Source organism: Ochotona curzoniae, unplaced genomic scaffold (assembly GCF_017591425.1).
Source record: "Ochotona curzoniae isolate NIBS_2020 unplaced genomic scaffold, NIBS_Ocur_1.0 contig_1, whole genome shotgun sequence".
Lineage (NCBI taxonomy): Eukaryota > Metazoa > Chordata > Mammalia > Lagomorpha > Ochotonidae > Ochotona > Ochotona curzoniae.
In genome coordinates, this window is record NW_024464918.1 from 35,232,323 (window position 1) to 35,249,831 (window position 17,509).

General features: G+C 39.6%; 1 protein-coding gene across 1 annotated transcript in view; it reads right to left on the reverse strand.

The window, feature by feature from the left end:
* MEIKIN (meiotic kinetochore factor) overlaps positions 1-17,509 on the reverse strand; it is a 65,903-nt gene that overhangs the window by 41,956 nt on the left and 6,438 nt on the right. Inside the window, exons 5-8 of the mRNA XM_040974570.1 lie at positions 15,245-15,379; positions 13,793-13,912; positions 9,279-9,318; positions 1,102-1,166 (exon numbers count right to left, since the gene is read on the reverse strand). Coding sequence (XP_040830504.1) covers positions 1,102-1,166; positions 9,279-9,318; positions 13,793-13,912; positions 15,245-15,379 — 360 coding nt within the window. The remainder of the gene's footprint in view (positions 1-1,101; positions 1,167-9,278; positions 9,319-13,792; positions 13,913-15,244; positions 15,380-17,509) is intronic.

Below are 17,509 nucleotides of genomic sequence, written 5' to 3' on the forward strand. Positions count from 1 at the left end.
TTTTGAAAGACAGATATACAGAGAGAAGGAGATACAGAGAAAATGATCTTCCATCTGCTGGTTCACTCCCCAAGTGGCTGCAGTGGCCAGAGCTAAGCATTTCTGAAGCCAGGAGCCATGAGCTTCTTGCCAGGTTTCCCATGTGAGGTCAGAGTCCCAAGACTTTGGGCTGTCCTCTACTGCTTTCCCAGGCCACAAGCAGGGAGCTAGATGGGAAGTGAAGCAACCGGGATACAAATTGGCACCCACATGGAATCCCGGTGGATGCAAAGTGAGAATTTAGTCACTAGGCTATCACGCCAGACACACCACTTTTCAATACCTCTTTTCTTGTCACATGTTTCATTTCTCTTTGATCTAGAAATAATTCCTTAGGGTAGAAGGTACCACTTCTTCCAAGAACTTATACTTCCACAAGGTTAGTTATTCCTGTTACTAATCTCAATTATCAAAATTATCTTTATCATTTTTAGATTCACTGTTGGTAACATAATATCTGGCAGTTAGGAAATCCTCTTTAAGACAATTTCTTAAAGTGTTAATTATGTAACTAAATACATATTTTAGTATATATAAGCATTTATAAGCATCAAGAAGAAAATCAGTAGTACTTTACATGTATTTCCAAACAAATGCCAAAACACTTTTGCAGGAAATAAGGTAGAATCTGAGATATAGTAAAGGTTAATGAGAATATAAATCTCTTGCTAAGCCTATTCTAATAAGTAATTAATAGAGTATCAATAATGTGAGACACTTTGATCATTCCATTGTTTTTCAATTATATGTATAATATATATAATTATATATCTGCTCACTTTTCTTTTCCTCTAAAAACAGAAATCCACAGGGTAGGGGAAGTGTATCCTTTCCACTGGAACACAAAACAATGGCTAGGATAGAGTACCTATTTAGTTACACGAATGAATGATGGGTCCTGACGGGATAGTTAAGACCCATTTTTCTAATCCTACGTATCTTCACCTTTTCATTACAATCAAGAAAAAAAGCACTTGGTTTCCCAGGTTACCAATTTTGCTAATACACACTGCATTGTGGCAAAAGTAAATAATAAGAATAATGAGTTTAATTGTTTATTACCTGACTTCACATTTGAAGTATTCTTTGATTTTGAAGAAACATTTTGGTGTGCTGAGACCATCCCTCTATAAAAAGAATGAATAGGTGTCATTTTCTTTTAGTTACTTCCAAGAATCTTCAAATAATACTTAAAATATTTATATGCAATTAATTGTCCTGTAGAAACAATCCAATTGGCTATAAAAAACATTATCATACCCATGCAAAAAAATAGGCTAGTAAAAAAGACAATATAGTGATACAATTAGTTGTATTAAACATTCGGTGTGGACCACAAGGCATAGTGTTTACAGACAGACCAGAGTTTAAACCCTAATTCCAGGACCACACTCTTAGGAAAGCTACATGCTTATTTGAATCTTTTTTACTTACCTCATTTATGCAAAAGAGAGCAAGTAATCCTATTTCCTAGGGTTCCTATAATAAAAATGTCAAGGGCTTTTAAAAAAAATTCGATGGCTCTGGATATTAATATCTTTTTCTCTTTTTGTATATCTATGAATGAGACCACTTCAAGTTTTTGAGAAAGGACACTGAAAGCATAACCCTTGAGTATCTAAAAGGGATTTCTGAGGTGATTTCCCATAAAGACAATGGAGCTGAAAAGCAAATGTAAGAGGAACATTTTCTCATTTTCTGTTACTGTTTAACAAAACCATTGACCTCTGAAAACAAAAACAAAATTTATTCTTTCATATTTCCCTGTAAACTCATTCTGTCAAAATAGTCTTTTTCTGTTTCTGAGTCAACTTTCAGGTTGATTTCATAGTTGCTTTCTTTGGTAGTCACTCTTCAGGCTCCACTGGGTCTGAGGGAGTTTCAGAAAAGACAGGGAAGGTTTTGGTCTTGATTGATGGGTCCTGCCATTGGTGCCACAGGTGTGACAGACAAGTGCTAACTCCAAACTGAAGGCTCCCTTGGAGACTCCCCGATCACTGCCACTCTCTCCACTGCTGCTGAACTCCTCAGCTTCTGGATCCGAACACAGAACATTCAGCCGCTTTGGATTGGGATGACCTTACCTGAGCATGATTATTTCAAGATGATCCATAATTGTTCCCATTCTATGGAATCCACATCTGCTTTATATGTATTTTGTGCAAATCTTTTACTGAGTGATCTCTGAAGGAATAGCAAGATTCCTCTTTATTCTGACTCAGTTTTGAGTTCCAGAGGATATATCCTGAAAACTTCCAAAGTTCTGTTGGAGTTTACTCTCTCCTGTCGAGGCGAGGGAGAGGAATCCTCGCACATGACATTGATAATTCCTACCACAGACATAAACATTATTGATGTTTTCACACTCTCAGTACATTCTCAACCTTTTTTTCAAACACACTGGGGATGAGGGATGCTGACACATCTTTGACCTGTTTTGATCTTCTGTTTCACAAATTCTACACAGACTATTTCTAAGTGAAAGAGAGGGTGCTTGTTATACTAGCTATCTATTATTACTATTACTATTTTTGTCTATGAAGCTACTCTCAAAAACTCTAGGACAACATGAAAGTCATTTAACATGCTGCTACATTCCTCCAGTTCCCATGAACATATTTAGGTTACAACAAAACTGCAGTACAAATACCTGGCCTAGCAGTTACGATGGTAATTAAAGATGCCTACGTCTCAGAAGAGAGTGCCTCCGCTCAAAGCCTGGCTCCAGTCCCTGACGCTAGCTTTCTGCCACTGCAGGCGCTGGGAGGTGGCAGTGACGGTTCAAAGGATTGGGTTCTTGCCATCCATGTGGCAAACCTGGATGGAGTTTCTCAGCTCTTAGCTCCTACCCCGGGTCACCAACCAGCCACTTCGTGTACTTCAGAAGTAAGAAAAGTGAATAGGAGTTCTCTTTAAGTTTTACAATATGCCACTTAACCTGGAAGATGATTTAAATAGAGGCCTGGGAGACAAGATGTTGGAAAGTGGGAATGACTTCTCTTCATGAAGTCCAAAATCTGGGGACAGAGGTAAAAATGGGCGGGTAATATTAGAAGAAATGAAGAAACATTCATAGTAAATACACCACATGCAAAATCCCACCACTGAACACTAGCAGGAGATGTTCACAGAGGGCAGAAACAACATAAAAATAAAAGCTTGGGTTGTTCAGGCAGAGAGATGGCTTCAGCCTAACTCCTGTGCACTCTGAACAAGTTCTCAAGGTTTCACACACAAGGGCAACACACTGGACTTAGAGGCAGAACATCTGGCCAGGGTTCCCAGGGCAAAGCGGCTCTAGCAGCAAGACTGCACAATGGCAGCCTAGCCAAAGTCTGGAGAGAGGGCTTCCGTGAAATACAAAGGGTTTGGAGAAGCAGCAAAAGCCAAGTGAGGAACAATAATCAATGGGGGAATTAAAGCCTTAATTTTATCAAACACTGAAATTCTCAGCAGAGCTTGGCCAAGTTACTACAAACTCTGCAGTATAAATTGGTAAAATTCCAGAGACAGCTTGTGGATTCCATGTACCCTCAGTCACAATCTCACCCAGCTTTGCCACAAGCTATATAATATCTGGACTTGCGCCAATACTGAGGGTGACTAACCACGCCGGGGCATTTCTCAGAGTAAAAGGGAGCTCTATTAGGAACTATGTCAGAACAGCACACACACTTTTCTCTTCAGAACTCCCAGCTTTAAGTAGTTAGTAATAGGCTTTCTGCCTTTATAAACGTATATATTACAGATCCATCATATGAATGGAATCATAAAAAAAAAGCAGTTTTGTGTGACTTGCCTTCATTTAGCATATTTTTTTCATGGCTCATCCTTATTACAGTCTATATCAATATTTCATTCCTGTTTATTACTGAATAACATTTTATGACATGGCTAAGCTAGATACTATTTATTCATTTATCAGGAGATGGACAATGGGCTGCATCAATTTTTTGGCTTTTATGACAGCTGCTGTGGATATCTACATATATTTTCATTTCTTTGGTTAAAAATACCTAAGAGTGAAGTTCTAGGCTGTATTATAACTCCAAGTTTTAGCTTTTAAGGAACTTCTCTGCTACTTTATAAAGCAGATTCACCATTTAGAAGTCCCACTAGTGCCAGCACAGTGGCGTAGCCAACTAATTCTACCCCTGTGGTGCCAGCATCCCACATAGGTGCTGGCTTGTATCCCAGCTGCTCCACTCCCTATCCAGCTCCCTGCTCCCTGCTTACGACCTGGGAAGGCAGTGGAGGATGGCCCAAAGCCTTGGAATCCTGCATACATGTGGGAGACCTGGGAGAAGCTCCTGGCTCTAGGTTTTGGATTGCCTCAGCTCCAGCGATAGCATTCATTTGTGAGTGAGCCAACAGATGGAACTCTGTGTGTGTGTGTGATTCCCTCTGTAAATATGCCTTTCAAATAAAAATAAGTCTTAGGGGAAAAAAAAAGTGCCAGGGCTGGCACAGTGGCATAGGTAGGCTAATCCTGTAGCACTAGTATCCCAAATGGGTGCTGGTTCATGTCCAGGCTGCTCCACTTCCAATCCAGCTCCTTGCTTATGGCCTGGGAAAACAGTAGAGGATGGCCCAAAGCCTTAGTTCCCTACATCCCCATGGGAGACTGAGAAGCTCCTAGCCCCACCTTCGGATCAAGCTCAGTTCAGCTCTGGCTGTTGAGGTCATCTGGGGGTGAACCAGAGGATGGAAGACTGACTCACACTCTCTCTATGTAAAAATCTGCCTTTCAAATAAATCTTTAAAATATGTCCCACTATAATGTATGAAGATTCCAAATAGACATCTACCTTTCTAATTTTACTATTCTAGTTGGTAGTAAAGAGTATGTTTTTTCTAATGACTAATGATTGTATGCATATCTTCATGTACTTATGTCAATTTGTACATCTTTTATGGACAAACATCTATTTAAATTCTTAGTTCCTTTAAATTGGGTTAACTGTTCTTTTATTGTTGGGCAGTTAAGAATTCCTTATATATTCCATATACAAGCAAGGTTCTAGTTAGATATGATTTACAAATATTTTCTCCTTATTTATGTTATATTATCAAGTAACAGACAATAAAGGGTAAATGTTAATGTGGTTTAACTTTATTCTATCACTTATGCAAAGTAGGTAGAATTGCACACAAAAGTCAGTATGTAAAGTTTTCCTTATTTTGTTTAACTAGCAGCAGATGGGGAATTACTATAAAGTGTTCATGGAATTCTACAATCATAAAACTGCAATTTCATAGTTGGAATAAACTTTATGTACATAAAAAAAATATTTTAAATATGGGCCCAGCATGATAGCCTAGCAGTTACAGTCCTCGCCTTGCATGCCCCGGGATCCCATATGGGCCCAGCGACCCCACTTCCCATTCAGTTCCATGCTTGCAGCCTGGGAAAGCGGTCGAGGATAGTCCAAAGCCTTGGGACCCTGCACAAATGTGGGAGACCTGCAAGAGGCTCTGGGCTCCTGGCTTCAGATCTGCACAGACCCGGCCATTGAGAACACTTGGGGAGTGAATCAATGGATGGAAGATCTTCCTTTCTGTCTCTCCTCCTCTCTGTATATCTGACTTTACAATAAAAAATTTAAAAAAAATTTTTTTTAAGTTTTCTCCTATCACATGGGTTGTGTTTTCATCTTTTACGGTATTTCCTGTTTGTGAACTTGCATAACTTTTCTGTAAGCTCCTTCAAACTCTTTCAAGGTTGAGGTCTTTTTTTCCATTTTTATTTATTTTTATTTAAAAGGCATATCAGTTTTATGGAGAGAGAGACAGAAAGAAAGAAAGATCTTTCATCTGCTGATTCATCCCCATGGTGGCTGCAATGGCCGGAGCTGAGCCAATCTGAAGCCAGGAGCTTCTTCCAGGTGTGCTGGGTCCCAAGGCTCTGGTCCATCCTCCATTGTTCTCCCAGTCCATGAGCAGGGAGTTGAATGACAAGTAGAGCAGGCAGGACATGAATGGGTGTCCGTATGGGATCCTGGCACTTGTAAGGTAAAAATTTAACCATCAAGCCATCGTGCCAAGCTCTAATCACATACAGCACAAGCTGAATTCATCAGCCCTCAAAGCCATTCACACCAGGACACTGGCCACCTCCCCGAACTTAGGCCCTGTCCCTCTTACCCCACCCAAGCAGTCCACGTGGCCCAGTTACATGATTCTCATTCTTCTACAAATACATGGATAAGGTGGGCAGGAGGGAAGAGGGACAGAAGCAAAAGATATGGGAAACATTTGTTTCAAAATGGAATGATAAAAGGTTGCTTGAAAACATTTTAACTGATACTGATACAGTATTTGGAAGACAATTATATGAATAAAACATAGCTATTGGTCCCAAGTGCCGTGGAGAGGTCAGTCTGCTCTGGGTTAAAGAAAAATCGAGTCATATTTTGTGGAAACTCTTTGTGCAATACTGAATACTACAAAGGGGACACAACTCATTGCAAATCATCACAATGAGCAGAGTTTTTTTTCACACTACACAACAGAAAAAAGTTAGATCAGGAGCTTAATTCAATTTGTTAATATAATACAATCATTTTAATCCACAGGTATTCATTATTTTCCTCATAATACTATATTTCATTGGGATATGAGTTTAAAATAAAAGAAATATGCCTTTCAGTCATCTTACTCAGACAAAGAGAGAACAGCTTGGTAACTGTGCTGAGACCAGAATAAAATGTCAATGTTATATAACTGCATGAAGCAACACTTGCAGGAAACTGAGTAAGAACAGAGCAAGATTGGAACTTTTAAAATCAGAGATGAGCAGTAGGCATCTGGCACTGCCACAAAGCTGCTGCTTGGAACGCTTGCCTCCCACCCTGGCTGGCTGGATCAAGTCTTAGTTCTTCCAATCCCACTTTTCTGCTATTATGAACCCTTAGAGAAATCATAGGGTTCAAATACGTGGGTCCCTGACATTCACACGGAGGCCAAAACAAGTTCTAGGGTCCTGGCTTCAGCCTGGTCCGCCCCCACCTGTTGGAACACTGCAGAAATGAACCAGTGAGCCGATGATCTACCTGTCTCCATGTTTATCGCTGTCATTCTTTCAAATAAGCACGCTATTAAAAATTTAAAGAAACTTTTAAAACCAGTTCAATGTCCAAAGTTGCAATAGTGTTCACTAAAAGCCAATGTAAATTTTTTTTTTTTAAGATTTATTTTTATTATTTTTTCATTGGAAAGGCGGATATACAGAGAGGAGAGACAGAGAGGAAGATCTTTCGTCTGATGATTCACTCCCCAAGTGAGCACAACGGGCCGATACTATGCCGATCCGAAGCCAGGAGCCTCTTCCGGGTCTCCCACAGGGTGCAGATTCCCAAAGCTTTGGGTCGTCCTCGACTGCCTTCCCAGGCCACAGGCAGGGAGCTGGAAGGGAAGCGGGGCTGCCGGGATTAGAACCGGCGCCCATATGGGATCCCGGGTGTGCTAGGCGAGGACCTTTAACCACTTGCGCCACCGCGCCGGGCCCGCCAATGTAAATTTAAATTTTGTAATGTTTATTTATTTTAAAGAAAGAATGCAGAGAGAGAGAGAAAAGGATATCTTATATCTGAACCTCAAAAAAGCATAATAGCCACAACTGGGCCAGGCTGAAGACAGGAGCCTAAGACTCCATCCATGCTCCCACAGGGGTGCCAGGGACCAAGTACTTATGGCATCTTCTGCCACTTCCCCATGCACAGAGCAAGAATCTGCACTAGAAACAGAGCAGCCTAGACTGGCACTCTGATATGCCATGCTGGAATCACAAGCAGAGACAGAGAGAAAGATCTTGTGTCTGCTCGCTCACTTCCCAAGTAGCTGCAACAGACCAAGCTGAACCAATCCAAAACTAGAAGCCTGGAGCTTCTTCCAGGTCTCCCACATGGGGGCAAAATCCCAAGGCTTTGGGCCGTCCTCTGCTGCTTTCCCAGGCCACGAGCAGGGAGCTAGATGGGAAGTAGAGCAGCCGGGACATGAGCCAGCACCCATTTGGGATTCTGGCGGATGCAAGGCAAAGACTTTAGCCACTAGGCTACCACGCAGAGCCCCACATGCAGCAATCTAACCCACTGTGACAATAATACTGGCACCATAATGTAAATTGTAAATGCTTGACAAAGTGAAGTATAGATACACAAATTCAGCTCAAGCCAAACAATTCATATAAGCTCAAAAATATGCCAGAAGAATTTTTAAAATGTTACCACATACATATGCTATTGAGTCAAAACTGTGGAGTCAACTTCACCTATTTTATCTCACATTATGTTGCACCACTCACTCTATCAACACATCTGGTTAATCTGCTCTTAATATATTCCAAAATCTGGGCCCAGCGCAATAGCATAGTGGTTAAAGTCCTCGCCTTGAATGTGCTGGGATCCCATATGGACACCGGTTCTAATCCCGGCAGCTCCACTTCCCATCCAGCTCCCTGCTTGGGGCCTGGGAAAACAATCGAGGACCCTGCACCCACGTGCAAGACCCAGAAGAAGCTCCTGGCTCCTGACTTCAGATGGCTCAGCACTGGCTGTTGCGGACACTTGGGGAGTGAATCATCGGACAGAAGATCTTCCTCTCTTTTTTTCCTCCTCTCTGTATATCTGCCTTTCCAATAAAAATATATAAATCTTAAAATAAATATATATTCCAAAATCTGACCACACTTACTACCACAACTCTGATTTTTTCTGGTGTATAACCAGGCCCTCTTGCTTGGCTTAGGAGAACAGCCTCCTAACTATAATTTCCCCCATTCCTTGTCTCCCAACAGTTTGTTCTCATCGCATCAGTGAGGGTGACCCCTCTAACATGTAAGTAACATCATGTAATTCTTCAAAGCTTCCCAACAGGCCTACATTGTCCTACAGCGCCTTAGAGGGCTGGGCCACCTGCTGCTCTCCGCGTCACTGAGCCCTGTAACCTCCATCCCATTGCTCCCTAGCCTTGTCTTTTTCTCTGTAACATTCATTACTGTCAGAGCATAAGTCCACTTACTTATTTATTGTTCATTTTCTCCATTTTCTTACACTAGAATGTAGATTCAATTAGGGCAGAGATTTTATTTTTAATAGATTTTGTCATGAATAACAGTCCTGAGGCATAATGAATCCCTAAGGAATGCTAAATGAGTCTGTAGACAACTATATACTTGTGATATAACTATTAGAGTACAAGGTTTTCAAAAGCATACCAAATCTAAAATTTTTAATCCTTACTTTTTCCCACAGCACTTCTGATAGTCTTCTGAAGAAGTTCCTAAGGGGAAAAAACAACCTGTAACCCACAGATAAACTAGAGACTAAAATTAGGTTAAAAATATATATATATATATTTTCTAAGATATATGGTTGCAATGCATTTTATTTTTATAATTTTATTGTTTTATGTCTTCCCCTTAAATTAGGCAAAAGTATTTTGTGAGATATCAAAGTAAAACAAAAAATGCTGTGAAAGTATATGACAGAACAATCTATCACCTCATACAGTTTACAATTTTGAAATATTATCTACTACAACACTGACTCCTACAACTATCTTTTCAAATACATTAATTTTTTAAAATGTATCTATTTATTTGTTTCAAAGACAGAGGGAGATCTTTCATTTGTTACTTCACTCCCCAAAATTGGCTCAATGGCCATGACTCAGGCTGAAACCAGAAGCACAAGTGCTTGAGCCGACTTGCCTTACTTTCCCATGTATATGAGCAGAGAGTTGGACCAGAGGCAGAACAGCCAGCAACATTCCAATAAAGCATGTCAGTGTTGCAAGTAATGGCTTAAGCCATTGCATCACAACGCAAGTCACGAAAATCTACCAATTTATTATCCATATTCTAAATATAAATAAAATTTAATTGATCAAATTAAAAACTAATTGTTGGGTACTTGGAACTTAAACTTGGGCCTCGTGCTTCTCAGTTTGATGTTTAATATCTAGACATACATACTGGTAGACTTATTAGTCAAGAGAATGTCTCCAAGGCAATATTTTACTACCCCAGGCACACTAGGATATTACTAAGAATATAAAAAATGTATGAGATTAGTCTTCTAAGAGCTGCACTATTTTATGACTTAAATTTAACTATCCAACATAAAGCAGAGATTAAGAGCCTTCTAAGCATTTTCTTGAGAGCAAAGTTCTGAAGCATACAGGATTGCAGTGGACACCATCTAGCATTCACTTTGTTTTTGCTAATACTCTGATACTTTTCATGATGATCCAGGCCTGGCCTATAATTCAACACAGTGAAAGTCCTGCAGTCTCCCAAGCTTGACTGGTATACAAACTAACTGAAGCCAACAAGAAAGGTTCTGTTCTATTCAAATAGCTGGAAAATAGAGACAATTTTCATATTGGATTTGAAATTGTGACAGAACAATCTGCATTATAAAAGGACATGCCTGAAAGTTTTAACTATATAAATGGATCCTGAGCCGGGATATGGAGAGGTATAGAGTTCTTCTGACATCATTTGAAACCCTGGATCATGTTGTGTTATATATATGTATATATATATATATATCTTACTGTTAGAATTTTCAGGTAAAAGTTAAAACAAAAAACTCCCAAATTGAGCATAACATTGAAGACAAGGCTTCCAAACACTGCTACGAACATTACCATTCAGATAGCTGTCAATTTTCCCATAAGGATCCGATTCAATATTTAATGCTGTACTTGATACTTGCCCTACTTAGTGGATGTTAGATTTGCCAGGCTGTTGGGATATAGATGGCTAACTCTGTACTGGTAAAACTGGGTGCAAACAAAATGGGAGATAACACTGTGGTAATCATTGCCTGAGATTCTGCCCAGCTGACTCTGACTTCTACACTTCTTTGCCTCAGACACTGTCCGAAAGACCTTTCAGTGGACATTCTTGTATCTGTTACAAACAACTGCAAGGGAGCTTTTTCTCATCCAGGCCCACTTTATTGTGGTGGACATATGGGTCTCTGCATGAATGCGTGGCTCTCCCTCAGTATAAAACAGACAACTGCCCACAACTTGGGGTTGGGGTTTAGGGCTGCAGAGAATGAACCTTATTCCAGACTTCCCACCTGCTGCCCAGGTGGGCTAACATCCTACCTTGCTATGTTGTCTTTTCTACAATGAAAGTCTTTTCTATCTTGATCCACTGTTTTTGCACCTTCTGTGGACCTGTATCTTAGATCTAACAAAGAAGGCTGTAACAGAGAGGCTAATAACATCCACTTCTACCCCAATTCTCTTTTTCCCTGGCCTTCTACCCTGATAAATGCTAGGAAAGCAGAATACTATGTTCCTCTTCCTCCCTGGTGGTAGATATGAATATGACCCAGTTCTGGCCAATAGACTTAAATAGAGATCTGCTAGAGAACTTCTGGGAAAGCTATTGCTCTTCTGATAAAAGGAAACATAAGTGGTTACTATTGACCTTCCACATTCTTTTTTCTAAGAACATGGCCATGATGCTTAGAGATTTAGCAGTAATCAACCTACAACTCAAGGATAATAAGCCAACACACTTCGCAACCAGAAACACATAAACAGTGTAGGATCCTGAAGATATTAATGAGATTCTACACTAGCTGCGGACTGGTATGGGAAAAAAAATAAACCCCTATATATAAACAAAAAAATTCAAAAACACTACAAATAAAACCAACTAACCTGGAGGAAAAATATATATACACAATACTTTTAACATATTTTATTATTTAACACAAAAATGTTAATATTATTAACATACAAGTAACTCCTAAAAATTGAGGATAGGGGCTGGCATAATGGCTAAGCCATTGCTTGGGACACTGCTATCTCATTATCAGAGTGCTAGTTTGAGTCCCAGCTACTTGGCTTCTGATCCAGCTTCCTGACAATGTTCCTGGGAAGGTAGCAGATGATGGCCCAGATACTTGGGCCTCTGTATGCAGAAGACCTGGTTGGAATTCCTGGATTCTACCTGCTGGCTTCAGCAGATCCAGTCATGGTTCTTGCAGCCATTGGGGTAGGAGACCAATGGATGGGCAATTTCTGTCTCTGAATCTCCCCTTCTCTCTGCCACTCTGGCTTTTAAATGGATAAGTCTTTAAAATATTTATTTTAAGTGATAAAACAGCAGAAAGGAATGAACAGAAAACCCACACAAAAAATAAACAAGAAAATGCCCCTCTAGCATATAAGCAATGTTTAAATTAATCTAAAATTAGGGGAATAAAATAACAGACATGACATTTCTTTATAACTACAATAGCAAAAGTTTTAAAATAAGACAGTACATTCTGTTGGCAAGGATATGAGGAGATAAATACTTCTGTCCTCCACTAGCGGGATTGCAAACGTTTATCCAAATCCTTCTGGAGGAAAATCTAGCAACACCTGACAGAACTAGACGTTCACATATCTTTTGATTAGTCATCCAATTTCTAGGACTCTAACTTGAAGTAACATGGCCAGTAGGATGAAAATATGTATCTTGAGTTTATTCACTACGGTGTTATTTGAAGTGACAAAATATTTAGGAATAACCTAAATACCCAAGACACAGGAAAGTAGTGTGTAAGACAAAGGTACATTTGTTGAGTAGAGTATCATGAAGCTGTAAAAAAAATGTATGTGTATGTGTGTGTGTGTGTGTGTGTGTGTATCTGTGTGTCTGTGTGAGGGAGTTCTCCATAAACCCATAAGCAGCACTGGGATGTAGGATACACTTAACTAAGTGGAAAAAGCAAAGTCAAAAAGGGCACTGTCCTCCATATAACAAATAGGAAAACAGAAGAGAGCAGAAGTGTTTCATTTATCTGCAAGAAAGAAACACAGAAAAAAATTGTACAAAAACATACAAAAACCAAAGAGACTGTTCCCTTCACAGAAAAGGTAGAAAACGGATCAAAAGAAGAAGATAGGATGGTATGAGGATGAAGAGACAATTTTCTGAGAACATCTTTCATGTAGAACCATAGTAAGATGTCACATAGTTATATATGCCCTCTCAATAAATGAAATTAAACAGCACAGGAAAACTCAAGATGGATCCAACAATAACAAATGAATCTAATTATATAACAGGTGAGCAATATTTTTCTTACACCAAAGGAAGTAAGAAAATAAAACTAATCTATGTAACTTTCCGAAATAGCATTTTGAGTGGACACTGTTAACACACAAAAAAAGAGGCATGCATGCAATATTACAATCTATATTACAAATGTGCCTTTTTCAGGAGACTGGGTTAATAATTCTGAAACCACTCTATGAATAGGGACACTTTAAAAAGTTAATAGAAAACAGAGTGAAAAATGAGTTTAGCAGTTGTGGTCCCTGCATCCCACTCCAGAGTCCCCGGGTTCAATATCTGACTCCAGCATCACACTTCATCTTCTAATACCGACCTCTAGGAGCAGCAGCAACTATGGCCCAAGTAACCGGTGACTGCCCACCATGGCACGAAGCCAGCCCCATGTGACACGGGCGTCTTCACTGGTATCAAAACCACTAAGTCCAAATACCTGCCCCTGTGACTTTCCTATAAATTTAAGGCTAGCTCAAAATAAAGTTACAGAAAAACAAATCTATATGTATTTAAACTACTTGTTCAATATTATTTATAGACAAAAGGCAATCTCAATTGACAGAACTAGTTTGGAAATAATTCAAGAGAAAAAGAATATCTTATTTTTCAAATGCAGATGAATGATTTTTTTCCTCATGACATGAAGAAGACATGAGTGCGACGACTCACCCAAAATGGCGGAGAGGTCTGAGAAGTATGGCAGCTTCTCCACTGCTACTGCATGACTGGTCTCCAGGAGAGTGGAATTCTTGCACACCATGTACTCTTCCATCTTGGGGCACTCCCACACTGGAAAATACAGGAAAGAAATGGATTTTGAACCACATCCTTTATGTGACAGGTTACCTTTGCCCCCTAGCTCAGGGATGCCTCATCGCAAACTACGGTTCAGCAGCCTGTGGGCCGGCTGTGGCTGCCATGCTCTTGACCTTTCATTGTGGGGTTCACAGGTGAGCCACAGCTAATCAGGATGATGACAGCAGAGGTATAAAAGGACAAATACAAACGTTTCTTCAGTCTGGTTCACTGAAATCCCATCATCCAAAAACAAGCATATGGCTAATTCCAAAACCAAGAGTGGAAAATTATACTCCACCTACACAAGGCTGTTGAACGGTGTGCAAACATATACTAGTGCTATAAGAGAATTAAAATTGGGGCCAAGATTTTAAAATCACACAAAACCCTGCTATTTGCAGTACCTAATATTTTCTTGTCAAGAGTCCCTCTGCTTCACAATATACCGAAGAATACACCTTCAGGTTGCCTTTGACTGTGTTAAGATCAGTTGCTGTATCTTCCATGTTTCGACCTAGCTTTGTGTATATGTGGCGGAGGGGGGAGGAGTACAGAGGTATCAATTTTTATTTTAATTTATAAAAACTTTTTAATTTCCTTTTTAATATTGTTTACATAGTAGAGAGGGATGCAAGCTCGTGTGGTCCTCTGATTAAAATAGAGAGGCCCAAGTATGGAAGAAGGTGGCCGAAACAAATGCTTCAAGATTTTTTTTTCCTCCTGTGTCTGCAGGGGATTGCTCCTCGCTATTAGATGGGTTCAGCACCCAGGGGTGAGGGACCTACTTGACCTATCTTTTCATAAGTCTTAATACAACCAAATTGTGAGCTTTTCTTGGAAACTGCAATGCAAACTAGCCTGTTTCTAGAATATTCAAACTGTGTAAGAACTCAAAATTCTCAGGCATGTCCTGTTTTAATCTGCTCTCTAGCTTTCCAAACTTTATGCTTTTCCCTTTCTGGTTCTCGTCCTTATGAGTTTATAGCTTTAGACAGAAAATCAGAAAACAAAACTTTCTGCCATTGCAAAAAGTTGCAGAGGAAGTCATGTATTCACTTCTGCCGGAGTTCAAGAGAACAAATATGCAATTCTGTGTAAAACTGATTAAATATCACCTGTATGTAACACCTGAGCAAGGAATAACCTTTCGCCCTGAGAGTGCGTGTGCTGCAAGGCCTATGTGACTAATATGGGTCATTTGTGTCTGCTACAGGTAGGCAGCTCTTGTGATGTGGTTTCCTCAAAAGAAACATCCATTTATCAGGGAACTTGTAGACAAGTTTTCTCCAGTGAAACCATTTAAGATGCAAAGTGTTTTCTCACCTAAATCTGATCCTCTGAACAGTTCAGGTGATGAGACACTACTCAGACTCTGTTCGAAGCTCTTACATCCCATGTAAGAGTCAGTGACTGAACAGCTCGGGAGAGAGCTGGAACCATCATGCTGTAAACTTAATCCTGTAAATTAAAAAGACAAAACAATAAAACATTTCAATAGCAAGTAGACTTGAAATTCTTATAATTCAAACTTCCATAAATATACATGCAGTTGTATGAGTATGTTAAGAGTTTAAAATTGCTTCCATATTCACCTGAGGAAGGGTTGTGGCAGAGCTGTCCAAAAACCCTAGTCACATATGAGTAACAGTTTAGCTGGGTATAGAATTCTTCTCTCTCTCTTTTTTTAAGAATTGTATATATATATATTTTTTATTTAAAAGGCAGATATACAGAGAGAAAGAGATACAGAGAATAAAGTCTCATGTCTTCTGGTTCACTCCCAAGAGGCCACAATAGCCAGGGTTGAGCTCAAGGCAAAGTCAGAAGCAGAGTTTCTTCTGGGTTTCCCGCTAGGTGTAGGGTCCCAAGGCTTTGGGCCATCCTTTACTGCTTGCCCAGGCCACAAGCAGGAGGCTGGATGGGAATTGCAGGAACACAAACTGGAGCCCATATAGGATCCCAGTGGATGTGAATCAAGGATTTAGGCACTAGGCTAATGCATTGGACCCCTAGCATTCCTCACTCTTACAATCAAGAGGCGGCTCCCAGTTTCTTATGTGATACCTTTCAAAACCTCACTGCTCTTTTTCTTCTTTCACACATCTGGACAAGAAATCTCTGGTGCTTCATCTTCTTGATAATATTGGCAAGTTCTAATTGTACCTGGTGGCATGTCCATTCCTGTCCTGCCCTCTCACACCCATACAAATCCAAAGTCAGTCTCCTTTTCCAACTCTCAAAACACCTTCAGTCATATTTGAGAGTTGTTTTTGCTGTTTTAATCCAGAAATCCTCGTTCTAGGTAATAAATCTTTCTATGCTTAGTGTGTTGAAATTCAAGTCAAATTTTGGTTCAGGATTAGTTATGCCTCTGTAACTGTATAATATCAGTTCTTTTCATAATTTAAATTCATTTTCTACCACATTCTAGCTTCCTGAAGTCCAATGTTATTCGTATTTTAGACTGTTTATTTGGAATCATTCTTCTCTATGGAAGACTAAGATTCTTCTTCTTTTTAATTTGAGAGAGAGAGACAGCCTTCCCATTCTGCTACACTTCCGAAATGTTTGCAACAATAAGCACTAAAGCCAGGATCCAGGAACTCAGCCTAGGCCTCCCACGTGGGTAGCAGGAATCCAATTGCTTGTGTCATCACTTGCGTCTTTCAAGGGTCTGCATCAGCATGAAGCTGGAGTCAGGATCCCAAGCTGTGACTCACACCCAGGCACTCTGGTGTGCAATGTGGACATCTTAACCACTAGACCAAACATTGGCCACCTTAGTATTTTAAAATTATACAGTGTATTTTGTTCTGGTTTTTGTAATTCACTCATTATAATGGTTACAATTAGTTTGTACCATGTAAACTTCAATTTCCACATATACGTATTTTTCGGAATATGAAACTCTGAATATGTACAATTACTTTTAATGCTATAAATTTTAATAGTTTTGTGCTTAATAAATTCCTCTCTGTTTATAATGTCTGGCACTACTAGTTTTCATGTTATATTTCTTGGATTTGTCCTCTATTATTCTTTTTAAAATAACAGCTTTATTGAGATGGAATTCACATTTGATAAAGCATCTTTTAAAGCATACATCAGTGTTGTTCTTCTATACTGAGCTGTATTACCATTGTTACCTATTTTTAATCTATTACTTAACTTTCTGGAATAACTAATTTAGTCATCCAAGTGTATGGACTATTTTACTTTTGATTCCATGTGTTTTTTTCGGGGGGAGGGGATTTTTTCATTCTGTTTTTTTTTTTCAGTTGAATAGTAATATGCACTTATTTTATGAACACATTGTTTGTTTTAACCACTCAGGATATTAATTAATCTAAAGCTATCAGAAGATTTACCTGGGGCACACATTTGGCCTAAAAGTTAAGAAACCTAAATCTCAATACCTCGCGCAGTTCCAATCCAACTCCCTGCAGATATACTTGGGAAGAGGTGGCCCAAGTAGCTGTGCTCCTGCCACCCACACAGGACACCTGATGGCTTTGGCCTGGCCCAGCCCTGCCTATTACAGTCATAAGGGGGGTGAACCAGTAGATAGAAGATTCTCTCTTTGCCTTT